The sequence below is a fragment of the Athalia rosae genome, chromosome 6, assembly GCF_917208135.1.
Source record: "Athalia rosae chromosome 6, iyAthRosa1.1, whole genome shotgun sequence".
NCBI lineage: Eukaryota > Metazoa > Arthropoda > Insecta > Hymenoptera > Athaliidae > Athalia > Athalia rosae.
In genome coordinates, this window is record NC_064031.1 from 12,162,005 (window position 1) to 12,182,365 (window position 20,361).

A 20,361-nucleotide genomic window follows, 5' to 3' on the forward strand; every position below is an offset into this window, starting at 1 on the left:
ACCATGGCGATAATTCTTAGGGGTTCGTCGACGGGCTTGAAGAGCGTTAAGGTAGAATCGGAGCGCACCAAAGTGTTTTCTAGCTAATACAAGCGGCACGGTGGTACGAGAGGAGCGGAGCTAAGAGAATCTTCGGTAACGCGCGGGGTGGAGGGGGTGGGGGATGATCACCTCGTCGTAGCGCGGGGTGAATGTATAACTTTTTCTCTCTCGCTCCGCGAGCCAATCGGGGATTCGATCGACGCGGTGGTTCGGATGGTCTCCGTCATCCCCGACTGGCGCCACCGATTTCAACGCCCTGTAAACACACACCCCCGCCCATGGGGTCGCGCGCGCGCGAACTGTACCAAAACCCCGGCGTAGTCTTTGCACGACGCAAGGGTATAGCCGCTTTCCTCCCAACGCTATAGTTTACGCCGAGGGTCACATAGTGTGGCTCCCGAGGCGCAGCTAGGTGGTGTCTGTGGTGGAGGTCGCCAAGTCGTGCGTTCACCCGCGCCTCGCCTGCATGGGTGTGTTTCCGTTACGAGAGCAGCAGGAGCAGAATATTTGAATTTTAACACCACATCGAACGCAGACACTTCGAAATTAAGACATCGACGGCCTCCGCCCTCCGTCGTCCACGCAGCCACGATCAAAATTTTGCACCCCGTTCGCACACACCCCCCCCGAGGAGCGCCGACCTGCCGCGGTAGATATCGCCGGAAACCTCGACGTTACGACGACGTAGAGAAAAGCTCACGTGGTGGTGGTGGTGGTGGTTACGCATATGTCAGTAGTAACGGTGTTTCGTTGAATAAAACAAGTGAGCGATTTCGAGTGGGGAAAGGTGGTCGTCGTTTCGTCGACGTGGTGAAATATGCCAGGAATTACTCGTTCGAATGTACATTAGGTGAATTAACATCGGATGTTCGAGGCGGCGAAATTTCTTATTAGACTTCGTTAGATAGTGAAATTGTCCTCTGCTCCCACCCCGGCCTTTCGTTTACTCGGTGTGTGTTCGTGTTCTTCGTATCAACCACGGTGCGCGCGTGTGTCCGAACGTAAAAAACTGATGACTCTTGATAAAGTTATCCCCGTCGAGTGAGTCACTTTCTGATGATAGTCCTCCGTCAAATTTTTCCGAACTCTGGTTTACGTTTCTCCCCTTATCCCGTTTCTCTTTGATCAACGCCGATGGTGAAATCCAATCGATCTTCGTCATTGAAAGTTTGAAGCATCCTCGAAACTGGCCCAGAATGGAAAGAAGTTATCTAGGTCTACCCATTAGGTATAATAATTGGGTTCGTGCCGTGTAATGAAATACGTGGTTTAAGCCTCGAGGATATAAGGGAGGAAAACCGAAGTACGTGGTGAGGTGAGGCAGGCGAGTACGGACCGAGACTAATGTGAGGTAAAATTGTGATAATTGAAGATAATTTAGTTCACCCAGGAGTAATATTATTCATGGTGGTTTACCTGAAACCTGTAAAACCATCCAAGGACGAGACTACACGCATACCTTACAGGGTAGCGATCAATTCCAAGGAAAACAGTTGTCGCTTGAAATCTTTGATGAAAAAATTTGTATCGCCTCTTCATCCTTGTAGGCAAAAAAATTAAAAAAACGAACCGGTCGAGATTTGATAAATAAAAATGAAAGAAGAATATACTTATTCGAGTTAGCGGTGCCGGTGATTAATGACGTCAAAGAAATTAAGTGGATATTAATGTGAAAAGTTATACGGCGTAGGGAAAAAAAAAAGAAAAAAAAAAAAATATCTGTATCAAGTGAAGTTCTTCGCAAAGAAAATCATTAATAACTGTTAATCAAATATGAGATGATATATATATATGCATTCGCCAACTTTGGATTTTATAAATGAGATGAAAAAATTTTGTCAATGGTTTTCTGAAATTCACGTATTATACGTATATCTGTTATCGTCGTCTTCGGAATGTTGTGTGAATTACGAGATTAACCGCTGATATATAAATGTTACGATGAATTTACTAGAATAATTTAAAGATTAAAACTGAAGAAGAAAAGTTATGTATAAAAAAAATTTGACATTAAATTAATAAGAAATCTACAGTACCTGAACTGTACCAGTTTCGGTCTCTACGAATTAAATCACTTGCTCAAATCCTGAACGCGTAAAACCATCTTAAAATGTACTCGGCGACATCGACTCCGTACGACGAAATTAAACTGCACAGTGAAGTTATACGTGTAATTTGAGATCGATACAGGTATACGGGTAGATGAAACTATCTCGTATTTTGCCAGTGACGACGGTCTTTGAATTTTTCTCGTATCTTAGCGTCGTACCAGTTCAATTAATTGCGGCAATCGAATCCATCGCAAATAAGTTCGCTAGTCCGCCGCAACTTCCTCTTACTACTTCGGTTCGAAGCACGGGTGAATTATCCAACTTGAGTAAGACGTCCGCAGGAGGTAAAATTTTAACAGAGTCGGACCAGGGGAATCGACATTTTGTTTGGTGTACGCAAACTGAAATTGGCAGGAGAAAAAAAAAAAAAGTAAAAATAAAAATACAAATCAAATGAATAAAACCAATAACGAACGAGTCGCTCTAGCAGAACCTTTAATTAAACTCCGACAGTTGATTAGCGGATTAAGAAGCACCGTCGAGTAATAAAATAGGAAGGTATCGGCGCTTTATATCCTGGAACTCCCGAGTACATTCGAATCCCGACACGTGCGGGGAATTGCTTTGTTCAAATTTTCAAGCTCCGTCCTATTCGCGGTCGATCTACCGTCTGGTACACCCATGCGAACGAGCTAGAAGCAAAACACTCGAGCTTTTTTCTCAAGAGTGATCGATCGATCGTCTTGGAAGGTGATATCTTTGAAATTCGCTCCTCCGCGGCTCACTTGAGCATTTAACGAGTTTTAACTCCTTTCAAACAATCCAATTACCGGATAAAATCAAATGTACAAATCGGACATCGACTGATCGCGTTACGGTTCCGTTCGCTTCGACCATTCGTACACCGACGGTGTATATACCCTGCGAACGAGTTTGCAGAAATTGAGATTTTGTTATTTCAACGAATGAAAAACGAAACGAAATGATTCCAGGTTAACGGGATACAAAAAAACTGGAAAGAAAAATAGAGCGAGATCGGAATGAATGAATGAACGATCCGAAGATAGACATGGTACAAAATACACGAAAGAACGAAAAAGGGGTAGGTCCGAAGAAAATGCGAAAAAAAAGGAAGAGAAAAGGAGAAACGTGAAAATTTTCCAACGATCGGTTCCCGGCTAAGAACAAGCGAGGTAAAGTTAGATCGGGCGGTCTCGGGTCGAGTTGGGAAAGGTTAGGTAGACGCCGGGACCCCCCTTTCACCCCGCAATTCGTGAAAAGCTCGGGTTTCCCGCGTCTCCTCCTCCCACACCTCGTAGGATCGAGATTGTCCATGGCGGAGGCACACTTGTTTACGTAGGCGCGATGCCAACTCTCCCCGAAAATTGACGCGTCAATTTATCAAATCTCAACACTTGCATTCATCCAATACCCCGGGAAAAGAATACCAGATTTCACCTCGGCTGATATAAAGTGCAAACAGTTATTTATTTTTTTTCTCTCTCTCTCTCTGTCTCTCTCTCACGAGAAAGTAATCGGTTCAAATTTTCGATATTCCCAACCGCTTACAATCGCAACGAACCAATCGAAATCGTCGGGAATAATCGGGCGGAACTTACAATAATTGATGTTTGATCGTAGCTATAAATTAATAATTAAATACGCGCGAACTCTGAAGTGTAACATCGATTACCTGTAATGGGCTGAAGTGTGGGCTTACATGCGCGCATACGTGTACACACCTATATCGACATAAGCCGCGGCGTATAACGCCGATCAGAAATAACGTTCCGCATCTGTGAATGATGTCATTATCAACGTGCAGGTAAATATATCGAACGGCAGCGCTATCGCCTACCTCTTCACCGAGCAGTCATCCACGCGGCGACGCGGCTATTGCCTTCGAATTGATGCGGAAAAAGGATTTACAAAAAAAAAAAAAACAACCGGAAACAGAAATAACGATAGAATGAGTGGAAAATAATAGATTTCGACCGATTTGAATCAGGCGCGTAACACATCCGCGAATTGATATACCTCGAGAAGCCTGCTTACGTCCGTTGGTCTCACGGTGTAATTCTTGAGCTTCAGTTTTCTTGGATAGCGCGTTCGGAGTGAGGGTAGAATGGAGACATTTTTTTTCTTTGTTTTATCCGCGTTGTAACACGTAAACGCGACGAAACATCTCGTGTAATTTCCCTCAGATATTCGAGCGAGAGTTTTTTCGGATCTCGCGCCGCGCATATTCAGGTCTCGAGTGGGAAAAAGCGACTTTGCCTCTCCGCTCTCCTTTTCATCTACGTCGCTCGCGACTCCGAGCTGCTATTTTCATTTATTTTTTTTTCTTCTTCTTCTTTTTTTCTTCACATCAGCTATCGTTTTCCCCGAACTTATGTGGTACAACCTCCTCCGTCACGGGACCACTCTCGTCAACGAAATTTTCACGAAAAAAGCTTCGAGTTTTCTTTTCTCTTTCGCTTTACGTTCACTCGCGTTCGTTAACAGCACGCTTCTTCCCTCTCGTTCGATCGTATTTCAGTATTTCGTATTTGGAAAAGAAAATTTCGACGATCAAACTAGAATTAATACACCGTTCGTAGCCGTAAAAAAAAAAAAAAACAATTATCGTCAGTAATATGAAATGGAAAATAAGCTACAATTTCGGAATTCTAGATTCGAGACAGACGAGAGAGAAAAACAATTCATTTCGATCGTTGCGGAGTGAAAAAACGTTCTTATGAAATACAATCTTGGGTGATGAGGCTATACCTAAATGGGGGGGGGGGGGGGGGGGGGGGGGGGGGTGAAAAAGAATCACGTGAATTCATTCAGAATTGAATAAACAGAGGGGTAATATGTTTTTTTACTTCAATTTCCTTCGTTCTCTCGTCATTCCGTTTAAAATCCATAAATAAATAAGTGAGGACCGATTCGGCAAGATTTTAAAGGCAATTATAATCGAGGGTGGACCGAATCGCTTCGCTAAGTTCTGGATTCGTTCAACAATATCGCATATATCCGTAGACCGTGCACATGTACATTTTATTTCCGATGCGAAGTCAGTGAAAAACAAATAGAACGAAACAAACAAAAAAAAAAAAAACGAAGCAGTCGAACCGACTGACCGACAGTTTAGCCGTCACGCGATTATCGCGTGCTCATCGATTTTACAAGAGAAACTCGCGGGCGTGTTACAAAGACCCTTGTACAACTAGAATTTAATGATTTACCGCGTTTATGCATCAGCAGACTTTATTTTTCTCCGTAACAATTGATCCGATCATTCTTTTCTTTTTTTTTTCACCCGCGTCGCGCATAATCCTGAACCTGCGTTACGTCGTTACGTACGTTGCCGCGAATCCGTCAAATTTTCCATGAAATTCCTATGGAGATATCGGTGACACACTGTCCCCGTTACGTAGAGGGCGGATGGAAAGATAAACGCGAGGAAGCGAATCGCTTCGCAGCGAGATGGTGGCGGAAGAGAAAAAGAAAAAATATACATATATTCTCTCGTATGTACAGACGCATACACGTATCCATATCTCCGTCCTTTTTGCTCCCTTGAAGGTTCAATCGGCGAGTGCGTGCGGAGAGCGTAGAAAACGAGAAAGATCATTGAACCAAGCCGAGTCATTCAACTTTTGCCGTTGTTGCTACTGCTCCGGGCTTTTCTCCGGCTATACGCGGTAGGGCTCTGGCCTTAGGGAGACGGCGACTCCGATTTATACGGTCAACCTCTTTTATACGTCGTACGAACCTACACACCTTCGATTTACGCACGTATAGTTTTATCAAACGTCGCGGCCTCCTGTTTGCCGGCGAATAAATAGACCTGTGCGTATCGAATGTATAGAGACGGTAACTGGAACCCGCGGTGTGTAGTGGCGCATAAATTCCAACTCAGTTTCTCGTACACATCCCTGAAACCCACACCCTAAACCACTTCCCACTTCCAACTGTCGTATTTTCATTCCGGCACGCGTGTTAACGTCCAGTGGACACGGTGCGTTGATAAAAACTAACGATAGCCACTCGTGTTACGCGAAACTTGTAACCCTCCCCATGTAGTTTGCTCCATAGGTAGCCCACCTCACTCCGTCCACCTTGACTGCGTTGAGTGCGGTACACCGTTCCATACGTGCCACAAACTCGCAGTTTTGTATTCCCGCAAAAATATCAACTTGACATTTGACACGTACCTGATGAAAGTTGAAAAAATAACGCCTGGATTCCAGTTATTTAATTTTCTTCGACATTTTTTACCTTCGCTCTGACGACGCACGTACAGTCGATAAGTCCGCGAATTTGGAAGCTCACACCGGTACCTATGTGCACACGTACATAACGTTGATGATGATGATGATAATAATAATAATAATAATAATAATAATAATAATAACGATATAGTCCCCGTGTCGTATGTGTGTCTAGAATTAATTGTCTAGTCAACGTTAAATCCAGATTGGTACGCGTGATTTTGCATCGACCCACTTGCCGTGACGTACACCTACGTATGTAAATACATATGTATACGAACGTAATATGTGTATACCTATAGATCTGACTGTGGGCTTAATTGATTTGCATCTACTACCCTATACCATGGAGGTGGTTAATTCGCTCAGCGCGTGTACAGTCGATAGAGTGAAATAAAGCTGTGATTGTTCGGTTGCAGTTGTTAATCTGATTTCATGTACGTGAAATATAGTAACGTCAGAAACCGTGACGTCCTTTCATTCGAAACTTGTCGCGAAATTATTTTTAACTCTCTTATGGTTTTATTTGCCACCCGGTAGCATTTTTTGTTGTCAATATTTCTCTTTTTTTCATCCGGCGTTTTTATATCTTGGATTAAAAAATTCCGAAGAACAATGTTGACGGTCCAACGTTATCGCGGAGCTTCGACTCTTTTTTCTTTCGTTGGTTTCTTTGCGTTTTTCAGTCTTATTACGACGGCGTTGAATATGATTCAGTGCACACGGCTCGTAGAGAAGTCAGGTGAAAACCGATGGAGCCAAAGTATGATTCATCGTTTCGAGCTTGCGGAATATTAAGTAGTCCAGGATCAAATGTCGGAGGTACTCTGGCGCACTTTACTCTCAATCTGTGTAACATCTTCACTCGAAGCTTCGCCGGTGACGCGGAAATATAACCTTTTCTTTAAAAAGTTCTCTTTATTTTTCAGGCGATTCGATATGAATATCCTCCGTAGTTGCGAAGGTCTTACAAAACTTCACCTCGGTGGATTTTACCTATTTCCGAATTAAGTCGAGTGGACCAGACGAATGGATTTTATTGCGTTAGCGGGCCGGGCCAAGAACAGCCTATGCGGTATACGCGGGTTTTAGTAGCTGGCTAAATTCTGTTGCGAAACGTTAATCCTTACTCACTATGTAAATTACTTGGTACAGCGGGGTCTCGATTCAGTTAAGTTAATCGCTAATAGAATTTGCCTAGTAGGTTTTACCCCGATGGATAAACAATGTAGGCACAGTGCCCCGACGCGTTCCTGCATTCGAGCCTAACTTAACGCAGCTTAAACTTGGGCCGCAAGTATTCCCCGTTCCTATTTCCCCCCCGTATCGCCGTAATATTTGCGCGGGTAAGTGGTTTCCGTGTTTTCAATCTGAACCGCAATTAATTGCCACCCTCGCACCTACGTGGCATTCATATTTCTCTCCACACTCGCTTCGATACCTCTTTGTTACATTCGCACGGTTATCGACAGACACTCGACACCCTTATCATCGACATGGTGAAAAATAACAATCCGCTAATTGCTCACCCGTTAGCGGTATGATAGCGAAAATTATTAGCAATATTAACGAAACGGCTCCAACGTACTTTCGCACTTCTCCCTATTCCGAGTTCTCCCTATATCCTCCCGATCTGGGGTTCGAAAATTCATTTGACGCATCCAAAGCTGAGCGATACGACAATTTTTTCCGTTCTATTGAATTGCCCGTTAGTCGCTTGGATAAAGTTTGCGGTTGAATTTCAAGAAATCAGAGTAGCGGGGTGGAACTCATGAGTCGTTCATTTTATTCTTTACTTCAACGGACATTCTCAGCAGTATACGCGTACTCTTCGCTGTTTCGGGTCGCTCTTTCGGTCGCTAACCGGGCTCAGATTTTTCATCGTCCGTAATTCTCGGCCTCGATATCCACCCCGAATATGGTAGTAGCGGGTGAAACGAGAGTCGCCTCCAGGGGTCAAGGATCACCGGCCTGCCGCCGGCGAGAAAGATAACGCGTCGAATCGTCGCGACGCGACGTACCCTCACTGATTATAAATGCGGATCCGGAATCTCCGTAGCCGAGCAATTTCGCGTTGAGACAAAGAAAAAATAAAATAGAATGAAATAAAACAAAATAAAAAGTAAATGAATTCGAAAAGCAATGAAATCGTCGAGAAAAAAAAATAAATAAATAAATCCCCGCACGTGGAGTGTACAATTAAATCACAGTTAAGAGTACACCGTAGTTTTTCTTCTCAATTTTCATCGGCGGGGGTGCGATCGCATTTGATCTTTTAATCCCGAAGTTTTTTTTTGTTTTTCGCTCTCTCGAGGATCCAGTGTACACAGAGAAGTGCGCGAAGGAAATAGCAAATGAAAATAAAAGCGGTCGTGTACACTTTTCAAACGATTAGGTCTCAGTGGAAATAGAGGCTAATTGCGTATTCTACCTCGGTCCGCCCCGGAGCCTCTCGTCTATAGCGGGGGTGAAAGGGGATGAAAATAGAAGAAAAAAACGAAAGAAGGAAGGGGAAAAAAACCGCTAGTTTCAGTGCCAATAAAAATGAATACGGTGCTCAATTATACACTCGCCTTTCGCGACGGAACATCTCCCTCACTCCCGTCGCCCCTTTCCCCTCGCTTTTCGAATATTCCCCCGGGGATCGCGTACCCCGTGCCGATTCTCATGGGATCGGGGGTACCGGTTGCCCGGACTTTTCCCGTCCCATTTTCTACACCGACCTAGGTACGCTTACGTCGAACCAGTCGCCGCTCCGGGTCGGGTTCTCGCACAAGGTTATATAACCCGAATCTCCGTGGATACGAACCCCGAGAAAGTGCCATTTACGTTTTACGCGCCGCATACGTACGACGTACCACTCTCGACGCGGTATAGGTATATAAACGCGTGCGACGTTACGCGCTACCTGTCTCTTCTCTAGATACATACGTTTGTTCTTGTAAACCTGATACCGTTGTGCGTGGGGCGTGGGGCGGCTCGTACGTGTGGCACGCGGTACACGTATACAGTGTACGCGTAGGGGTCGTATGTGCGACACACGACGAACCACACGTGCCGTGGAGACAAACGAGAGGAACGAGGGCGCGCGGAGGGAGAGACTCGATCTCCTCTTCTTCTTTGAGGGAAAATCATTTCCTTCTCCGTACAGACAGCAGATCTACGGTTCGTCGAACCAAATGATACGACTGACGAGCCGCGAGCGGCATTCAAATCTTGGGCTACCCTACGTACGTACGTACGTTCGGATACACAGCCACCAACCCCCCCCCCCCCCCCCCCCCCCCCCTCCCCCCCCTGGAGTTATACCTCGTACACGCCCGTTTTCAGCCTCTGTATTTCTGTCCGCTGTGTTTCCGGATTTACGATTAGAACGTAGGTGGCTGCGATGTATATATCTTCACTTGACGCCCGCTCCACGCTCAAACACTCTCCGAGTTGACGGTAATTCGAAGATTTTACCTCTCGTTTGTAATAAATACAAGTTCGAATCACGCTTCGCTTCTTCGTTTCCGAATGAAGCAAAAAGAGAATTTTGGAGAATCGTCGATAGATTAGCTCGTCGATGTCACGTATCGCGAATAATTGGGGGTGAAATTTGACGCCGTTGAACCGTCGTCGGCGTTAGGGAGATTTCGGCGAGTAAAATTGGAGAGAAGTGGAGAAATGTTCGCGAGGGGGGGGTAGGAGGGGGAGAAGAAGAAGAAGAAGTTCGTTTCCCGTTCGACGCAGTCGATAGAGGGAACGTGAAACTTATTCGTAGCAACATTTCAATTACCGGAGGGTCGTCGTCGTGTGTTCAGCTATCGTATTAAGAAAAGAGACACGGGTAACGCGTCGCGTCGCCTACCAGTCGTCAGACCATCCAGGCTCTTTAGACGTAGTCGTAATTTAATACTTTGTCGGCACACATAACGACGTCGGGTCGTCGTCACCTACAACCGTTCTTACAAATCTACTCACGTATAACGCCCTACCCCTTTCCCCCCACCCGGTTCTCCTTCCCACTTCTCGTTTGACGATTCCGAATCGAGGGGTGAACCCCGAAGCCGTTGCACAACGGAGCGAGGAACAACGAGAGAAAAAATGAAAAAAAACTAAATTAAAAATGACGAAAACGATGATAAAAAGAGGAAAACGGAATGGAGAAAAAAAAGGGACACGTACGTCACGGAGAATGCGGAATAAGGTACAAAAGATAAAACGGACGAGGGTTGTCCGCGAAACGCGTTTATTCCCTGTCGATATAATCGCCTTTTATTGCCTCGCGTGGGTATACGATATCGCTATCTACGTATGTGGAAAATATTCTCTCCGCTTATTTAGCATATTATTCGGTGAATGAATGAGAAAAAAGAATCTCCTAGACGGGCCGCGCGGTCCCGAAGCGTGTCTTGGATTTTTAGTAACCCCGGACTCGGATTTCCATACCTATATAACCCGGTTCTTCGGCACCCGAAAGAGACGAAGGAGCAGCCGCCGGCGTATCGTACGCGAGGGGTGCGGTGTCGGCGCGTTTCCGTTCGACGAACGTCGTGACGTGACGTCGTCGTTTTCCTCGTCGTTCGACGAAAACTGTACACACCTATATACGTATTGTATACCTACCGTACGGATAGAAAATGAAATAGAAGTAAAACAGAGAGAGGCGAAGTACGTACGTACTACGTGTATATAAAATTAGGGATTCGCGAATGCGAGAACGGGGCGGATATTTGTTCAAACTAACTCGGCGGTAATTGTGTCGTTCGAACGTTGAATAACAACAAGTGAAATCCGTACGAAAATTTCACGAATAAACCCCCTGTAGCTAACAATAAGTATACTTTTCGTTATATTTTCTGCACATATACGCGCTACGTCTATACCTATACACGTCAATGTCGAGAGACAGGTGAATTTCGTCCTGACGTTGATTGGCAAGGCAACGAATCGGGGGTCTGTTTTTGCCGCGGTAGGTATACGCGAGTATTTTATTTCCATATATCTTGTTGTTTTTTTTTTTTGTTTTTTTTTTCTCTCTCTTGGAAGATAGAAAAAAAATGGTCTCCCAAAATTCGTAAGGGCATTTACGAGATTCCGGTCCTCTGTGAAATTATAAAAGACTCAACGTCGTTCGAAGCGGAGTAACGGAAAAATTCTCGTATCAACCCGCCGCCGAGCTTTCGCACTCTGTGCGGTCCAGAGTAAACGATCAGGAGAATCATTGCAGCGAACTTAATTCGCTTCGTTTCGAATGTTCGACAATTCGCTATCGATAATCTCATACTCACCTGGCTATAACCAGTCAACCGGTCTGTGTCGAGCAATAATTGAATTTCTATCGAACCAAGTGAACCTGCCAACATCGTTCCGCACCTGATATGATACACCCTCTCGAATAGTCGCCTCCATTTTCGACCCTCGCCGGCACTCGGATTTCGTATGCGAATTTCACGTACACACGAAATACGTTCGTTGGTGCACAGTCTACACGCACACACACACACACATACCTTTTGCGAAATTCGCTCCTGTACGACCGGCGAGCAATTCGATTCGTACAAAAAGGAATAACTTTTTCAACATCGTATATTGATCTGTACGTCCGGCTTCATCGAAATATCCGGTTTAGAAATCCAGGGAAATCGGGTTATGCGAGTAAAACAACGTGCCATAGTTTGAACAACAAATTCGACACCGTATGCAGAAATTTTTTTTTTTTCTTTTTTATCTTCCTTTTGTTGCAAAGTCCATTTATTTTCATCGGTTTTCAATCCACGAATTGAATAGGCAGCTTACGGTTTTAGTTGGCTACTCGTATAACGAGTGATAGAAATAATCTTCGCAGAAATATTCGTGAATCATGTGTTCATATAATTTGAAGTTTCCATCCACCAGAGGTGACCTTTGAAACTCTTTTAAAAAGTGAATGAAAAAATAAAAAAAGAAATAAAAAAAAAATCATGTAATAGGTACTCAAAAAATTAGCGAGCTTTTAAGGGCGCGTGCAATGTACTAAATACGACGAGTGACGCGGTTCGGAGCACCCGTATATACCTACGTATATACGTATACATAGGTATACGTCGCTAAGGGGTAATGAAAAATCTTCTCGTTGATTTTTGAGAAAAATAAATAAGCGAAATGAATTAAATAAATAAAAATGTCTCTGATTGCAAAATTAGGGAGAAATGAGGTGAGCGTTAGAGACTTACGAAATATTCCATCGGTACATACCTACCTATATTCAATTCGTGTTTGTTGAAATGAATTTTTCTTTTCTTTTTTTTTTTCACCAGGTAGGGAAAATTTATGCAATCGCGTGCTTGTATCCAGTGGAAATTGATACGTGTTATACGTACGATCCGATCAATGTGATGATTTTTGTAGATTGAACTTACGTAATATGTGCCGTATAGATACTATGGTACATCTGTGTTACATATACGTACGGACGGAATACGATTTTCAGTGCAATTTCATTTCGAGTCAGTTATTCATCGTATATACTTTCTTGCTTCTACACAGAAATACGGTCCTACGGAGCCAGAAAATATATCAAGGCAGATATCAAGCTTTGAGCTTTCGTTCGTTCTTGCCAAAGAAATAATGTATGTACAAATGCGCCGCTGTTGTACGTACACATTTTATATACCATGCCGCGTATGTGTGCCTCTCTCTCTCCCTCCCCCTCTCTCTCTCACTCTCTCTGCAGGGGCAGTTATACATCTACCCGATGTATAGATTTGATCCGCAGTATAGATAGACGCGTCCGTCCGTCCTTTTCTTTTTGCAAATATTTATCCCCTCTCGGTCACATGTATAAAAGAGGGTGTATTACGCTAGCGAGATGTGGACCGTACGACCCCTGGAACAAAAATAAAAATCCGGGCATCGTATTTCAGAGTTAATTATCTGTTACAAGTTAACCTCCGCGAGCTGACGGGATGTTTTTTATTCATTTGCTTCTTTTTCCCATCTCTATTATCCTCCCTCTTTGTATGTTGCCTCATTACTTTAGTCATAGATACAATACTTGGAAAGAAACGGGGTAGTTTTTTTGACAGCGTAGAAATTCTACCCATAACGCTAGGTGGAAAAAGTAAAACGAACGATATCGAGAAGAGGAAATGAAAATAAAAACTAAAAGTGGAAGCTCCGTGCTACTCTTGTCCCGGGCCTCTTCGGAAGGGAGATTTTGTATTTCCATATTTATCAGTCAACCGTAAAAGTTTTAACACTCCGAAGGTGAAATTCAATTGTGAAACGCACTTCTAGTTTATTTATTTATTCTCTTTTCTTACTCTGATCTCCGTTAGTCAAAGTGCACGGGCTTACTCGACAACCGGAGAGAAAATTAGGCAGACGGTTTTTTTTCCTTTCGAAGAAATTCTCTCTATTTCGACTTTTTTGACGGAGTACCGAAGCAAATAAAAAAGTGTTCGCTAGAATGTTTATAGATTATTTTTTTATTTTTTTTTTTGTTTACTCAATTAGCGAAGCTTTATAAATAATCTTAATTGCTAGAATATTCGCAATTCAGAGGTGCAGTGTAATCAAAGTTTGAAATGAGAATAGTTTTCGTTAACTACAACTGCACTTATTATAAAGGGACATTTTCCCCAGTAGGAAAAGCTGAAGAATATTGAATATCATAGTAGTGAGTTTTGACAGTTAATGGACTTGCAATGCCCGAGGCGACACCGGGCTCCTAGGATATCAATCTTCGATGATTGCATCAATTTTTAATTCTCATTTCCTCAATCGAATACGAACGAACCGCAGTTCGTTGGTGGATCTCCTTTTCAATCAACGACCCTTTCTTTTTTTTTTTATCGCGTCAAATCCTTAGTTTAATGAAAAGAGATTGTAATCTCTTAATTATGTGAATCAGTCGCACGTTATTTAATTGCAATATGGTAATCAATAACGTTGATGGGGTCGAAATCCTCGATGATTCGTTAATTACGTGCAATCCTTGAACTTCGGGGGAAAAAAACTACCGCAATTTTTTGCCTGCGCATAATTTTTTGTATCTTTATACCTGCTTCAGGTTTGAATCTAGATGAATTATTTTCAAAATAATTTCCATAAATAACATCTCTGAATAAAACAAAAATCCAATTTCAAGATGAAATCCTTTTTTTACTTTTATTATCATTTTTCAAAAAATACATACCTATATTGGATTTATACTTTACTTTTAAATCATAAAAAACTTTTCAAGATTACATCGATTCGTCTCCTGAACGTATCTCGTAACTTGGTACAAGTTATTATTATCATGTACCTTAGTATATGGGGCATTCCACGTCGAACCACCCACTTTTTCCATATTTCTTTTCACAAAATGTGAAGTTGTCGCTAAAGAATTTCGGGACGCTTTCTCGTATGTATTTTTGCGCGAAGAACGCGAATGGATCGATCAAATTAAGTTTGGGAATTCATCCCATCGAGATCTTCTTGATTTTTCACCGCTCGAATCGATGGATTGGCGATAACTCGATCAATTTTATAGATTGAACAATTCGGTTAGGTATGTATGGTCGACTTCGAAAAAAAAAATATTTTGGAAAAAGTGGCTCGTTCGACGTGGTATGCCCCATATATCTCAGCCGGAATTTTTATTTTCATTTTCCACACGTACCGTACCTACATTATTCCGTACATCAAAAATCGCTCCAACAAACTTTAGACTCGGTCGTTACTCGAATATTTCCCCCATAAAAGAGACCCTGACCTAATCTGGTCATTCGCCGCTCTAGTGTCTAGCCATAAATGTTATTGGGGATCCAATCCAGGTCGCCTCTATTCCGTTCATAAGCGTGAAGGTGCAGCGGCACTCGAGGAGAGTAAAATTCCGTTCGAAATATATATTTTCGCTGAAACAGAAAGATCTGCACCGCCACCTTCGCGCCATAGTCACATTTTTTATGTCGGTAAACTGAGGATATCGCTGAACTTTAGCGGGTAGCGAATGGGGCGAATGTACGAAACAGCTGCCGTACGTAAACGACGCGAATGTCTCGATGAAAAACTTTTTGAAATAACTGGATGATCGAACTCTGTCATTGGTACCTACTCCGTTTTCATACATCGTTCCAGTGATTGTACACGTCGCACTATACCGTTGGCATTTCAGTTCATTCGGTATTCAGTGCTTATGCCGTTTTCTATGACAAAGCAATTTCGTTGGGCGTCTGCAATGTTATTGGTTTCTTGGTTCTGCTACAGCGACTTTCGGTACGAGCTAGTTGGTTTTTTTTTTTTTTGCCAATTTCATTTCGTTCCTATCAAGTTTCCTTTTCCTTTTTCGTTCTATCACAAATTTCGTTCGACAGGCTCTGGTCTAAAAACGATTTATCTCACTTTGCAGATACCTTGAATCAACGCAGGTGAAATTTATTGCAACTTGACCAAAATAAAGTACTTGGAAGTGGAATTGACAAAAAAAAAAAAAAAAAAAAAAGAGAAAAGAAACATGATGAATTGTGATGGAAAGCTTTCGGACTAACATAAACTTTAGTTGAAAAAATTCTATTTGCTTCGGGAAACAATCCCACTGAATTAAAAACGTGATTGGATACCCTGTAATCAATGTGACTGAAATAACAATCTTATAGAACATTATTTGAGCGTTTCAATACATGTACATTACGAGAAAAAATAGTGGGAGAAATCAATTAGAAAAATTTTCAGAAAATCAGTGCAATTCAATCAAAGTCTTAAAGTCAAAGTAACAAATATATAGGTAATATAAATGAATAAACTAATAAATTGTAGAAAGGATTTTTTAACAATTTACAATGATTAATTTCCGAAACCAGTGAAAGTTAACACTCAAGTGATTACTAGTCATAATTTTTACAATCGTTTTATTATCAAATTATTGATAAATCTTCGAGTCGGTGAATTCAGGTTGAACATCAATTACAACGGCTCTAAATACCTACACTATTCAACCAAATCACCGTACAATTGTTTAATAAATTATTGTGATAAATTTTTGCGAAATACACACTAGAATACGTATTTTATATGTGAATAAAAGTGTTGCGTAATTGTGTCCTGCGATGTGACTGTCTAATTCGTTTTAGCCAGATAAAAGTGCGTCGTCGATATAAAGTAAATGCCATCTTTTGGTCGTGTTGAAATTTTCCATAATCATTTCGAAAGAATTTCACTGAATCAAAATTTCGAGGATAATACATATAATCCCGTGACACATAAATTCGCGTTCGTCGACTCTCGTCGATTTTGGCTTTCGGATGCGGAGGGAACACGAGATAGTGAGACCTGAAAACATTGAACGAGGGTACATGCATCCCTGTCGGTTAGTCAAAAATTTATCGGACACCATTGAGCGTCTGCTACAAACCGTTGAAACGTTCGCGGCGTGCTAAGCGGAAAAATATCGTTCCATGTGCGATAAAAAATTTAGAACAAGTGTATCATAAGTTGTCACGGTGTGCGGATTGGGGCGAATCCTCGGCTACATCGGCGGCAGGCCGTCGGTGGGGGCCAACATGTCGCAGTCGGGTTCGAACGGTTCAAACGGTCTGAACGGAGCGACCGATTCGCAGAATGTTCAATCCCAAACTAATCAATCCAACCAAAATGGTAAAACCGTGAACGGCCAGCAGCAGCAGCAGCAGCAGCAGCAGCAGCAGCAATCGGATCCGTCGCAAAAAAAAAATGCACCCGATTTATCGAACGGTTTCGAAAATCGGACCATGGAATACGAAAGGTACGCCCAGGAAAGGGCGCAGGAGAGAACGGTCAACCATATCACACACGCTGGCATAACTTATCAAAATCAATCGCAACCCCAAGCCAACGTTCAGTACAACTCGTCGGACAGTGTCCAGACTATGCAACCGGTTCAATTCGCCACCGGTGGAAGACTCACCTGCGCCAACACTCAACTCGACGAAAGACATCCGATTCCCGGACAGATAGCGGGACAGTACGGACCGGATAAGATGCAAAACCTGGACAGAGTCCAGTACGTTTCTCAAAGTGGCACTCAAATTATTCCGGTTCAGGTTCAGCCACAGTTTACCAATCAGGAGTACGCGGTTGATCAGGGTCAATTCGCCCAACTGAGATCCCAGTTCGACGTAAGGTCGCAAGTCTATCCCGTACAAGGTCAGTACTCGGACAGAGCGGGCTACGTGACGAGGGATGTTACCTACCGAGATCAATCCGTTTACAGTCAGCCGAATTCTAATCCAATTTTTACCGGACAGCCCCAGTACGTCACCGTTCAACCGCAGTCCTCCCAGTCAGCCAGCCCGCAACCCCCTTATTATACCGGGGTCGTGTTACCCTCCCAAACTTACGCCCAGTTTGGCTCACAGTCGCCGTTTCCTTACGGTCAATATCCCCAGACGGTAATGAACCCTGGAACTGTACCGTACACTTCTCATCCGGGGAATATTGTTATTGGACACACTCAGCAGTTCGGTCAACAATCGCCGAACCTTCAGGGGTTCTCCCAGGAACTTGGGCAGTATCAAAATCAACCGATAATTCAACCCATAGCCCAGAACATCGCTCAAGGTATGATGGTAGCCGGCAACGAGAGACCCACCCGCGGACCCAAGCCCATGGTACCGCCGAGGGGAAATTCAAAAATCACCCACGACGCAACGGGTCATAGGAAATCGGCTAGTGTCGACGTGTCGGCGACGATGCAAAAGCCTGGCTATAAATTAGACGGCAATAGCGGAAACATTCAAGAGATGCATCGCGCAGAGATGGCCGGTATCGGTGGCGCCCAAAGTTTGCCAGAAAATCCGGAGCGCAGATACTTGGCACCGATTAATCAGAATCCTCGAACCAGGCAAGACGGACTGTACATCGACGCTAACGGCGATAACGTCGGTGCTGCTACTTCCGAATCGATCAGCTCCGAATCCGCGCTTTACGTGTCAAGACCCGAACACCGGAAGTCCGCCTCGGTCGACGTGACCACGAGCTTTCAGAAGAGGAACGATACCATCACTTTCACGTTCCCGGGTGATAACCAAGAGATTTTAGTTCCTGGTAGGAAAATGTCGAATTCAGAAGTGAAGAGAACTCACGAGGCGAACACATTCCCGTCCGTCGCAGTCGTCCAACCTCCATTCGATACCACCGCTCGTCAGGAGAATCGCAAGAGCGTTATCGGGGTAGAGAGAAAACCCGAGTGGTCGGGAACTCTGAGTCCTGGTCAAAGATCGATATCGGCGCACGAGAATCGACGCTCCGATTATTTCGAGGATCATAGAAGATCCCCGTTAACGTTGGACCAGAAGCGTATGGACGAGGTGAGGAAATCCCCGATGCCCTTCGTCCCGATTCGCGACGCTTCCGCTGACCGGGCGAGCCAAAAATCGCCGTCTTTCGTTAATCAGGCGTTCGAAAAAACCAGACAGGAACTCGCCGTATGGGCTGAACAAAGACAGCGCCAAGAACTCGAGAGGAGCGGAAATCAACCGCAGATTTTCTCCACCAGTCCGAGGTCCAGGAACCAATCGGAGGACAGGAAGGACCCCAAGATTCAGATACATCAAGTCGAGGAGAGACGCGAGCTGAGAATGTCGCAGTCGGCGTTTCAACCGATACCGAACATCAGCCAGAACACGATAATGGAGCAACGACGACACCTGCGGCACGTAAGCGCCGACCTCACCAAGCACATGGAACTTTCGCGAAAGGATTTCGAAGAACAACCGTCCACCGGATCTGTACTCAGTCTAGGACCGAATATGAACACCGTTGGATCCCAGAGGACAAGCCCGAACTTATTGAACCAGCAATATCCGGCTATCAGCGAAGCTAAAATAGACATAAAAAGTACATTGACGATCACCACCGACTTTGGGGATAATTCGTTCAAACCGGCGGATCAGGTGGATCATATAATTCACAGCCATAAAAAGAGTCATAATTCGGGTGCTACTTTGTTGACCCATAGCAAGAGTCAGGCCGAAAGTCTCCAGGCGCAAGGTCCGGATGTACAAGTTGGGGATGTCGTATCGAACTCGCAAATTCAGCAGCAAATTCAAATGCAAAATCAACAGAGTTTGGATCAGATATCGGAAAAATTGTCACAGTTCGAACGACAGCAGAGCGATCTGCAGACGAAACTTCAGTGTCTACAAAATCAGAGTCAAATTTTGGACAAGGTATCGCAATTTCAGCATCAGCAGAACGATTTACAAGCGAAAATGCAGAGCCTCCAGAGTCAGAACCAGCCGCCCGATAAGTTGAGTCAGATACAGGGAATGGCGGTGTATAAAGTTCAAGGAAATAACAATGACATTCAAAGTTTGAAGTCCCAGTCATCGAATATACAAACATCCGAACAAATTACCGAAAAGTTATCGCAGCTTCACAGACAGCAAAGTGAGATTCAAAGTCACCAAACTAATTTGCATAATCAGTTGCAGCAAACGCTTCATCAGGGCTTTTTACCCGGTTCTTATAAAAATACATTACAGAGCCAATCGTGTCAGATGATCGAAAAGCTATCTCCACGTTTGCAGCACGACGATAATTCTGATCCGAATCCGATTCAAATTCCGAGCATGTCTCAAATGCCTTTACCTAATCTATCGCAGTTCGATCGAAACGAAATTGGCCGCAGTTCACTGCAGTATAGATACGGTCAGTGTGACGCTGCGATCGACGTCGGGTCCAGTGGAAGTTTTGTCATTGGTAGTAGCGTTAGTTTTACGGGTACGCTCAAGAAAGTTCCACCGGAGAAACCGCCCCGCACATCATTGATCGTCCAATCGCCGGAGTCAGAGGTAATTCAATCAATCATTCATTATTCATTCAAAAAAAAAAAAAACAACATTAAAACCCACGCCAATTTCAGAGGACTACCAAAAATAGATTTTAAAGTTCTTCATCTTTGTGAAAAACAAAATCAATAATCAATACCTTCGAATCATTCGAATTTTACGCAGTCCGCTTTATAGCGACGCGCGAAAGGATTTTGAAATTTTTATTCCTCGCATACGAATTTCAAATCGTCG

At 43.6% G+C, this 20,361-nt stretch overlaps 1 protein-coding gene across 7 annotated transcripts in view; it reads left to right on the top strand.

Moving 5' to 3' along the window:
* The first annotated feature begins 479 nt into the window (after positions 1 to 479).
* The window catches only part of LOC105690431, a 189,833-nt gene continuing 169,951 nt past the window's right edge, over positions 480 to 20,361 (top strand). For 3 of the 7 annotated variants that reach the window (XR_007279016.1, XR_007279017.1, XR_007279018.1), the window contains exons 1-2: positions 480 to 2,437; positions 15,711 to 20,130. Coding sequence is in view for 2 of the 7 variants with exons in the window: in XM_048657359.1 (XP_048513316.1) it covers positions 16,861 to 20,130 (3,270 nt within the window). In the remaining 5 variants the exon portion in view is untranslated. The remainder of the gene's footprint in view (positions 2,438 to 15,710; positions 20,131 to 20,361) is intronic. The other 4 variants (XR_007279019.1, XR_007279020.1, XM_048657360.1 and 1 more) reach the window with 2 other exon arrangements.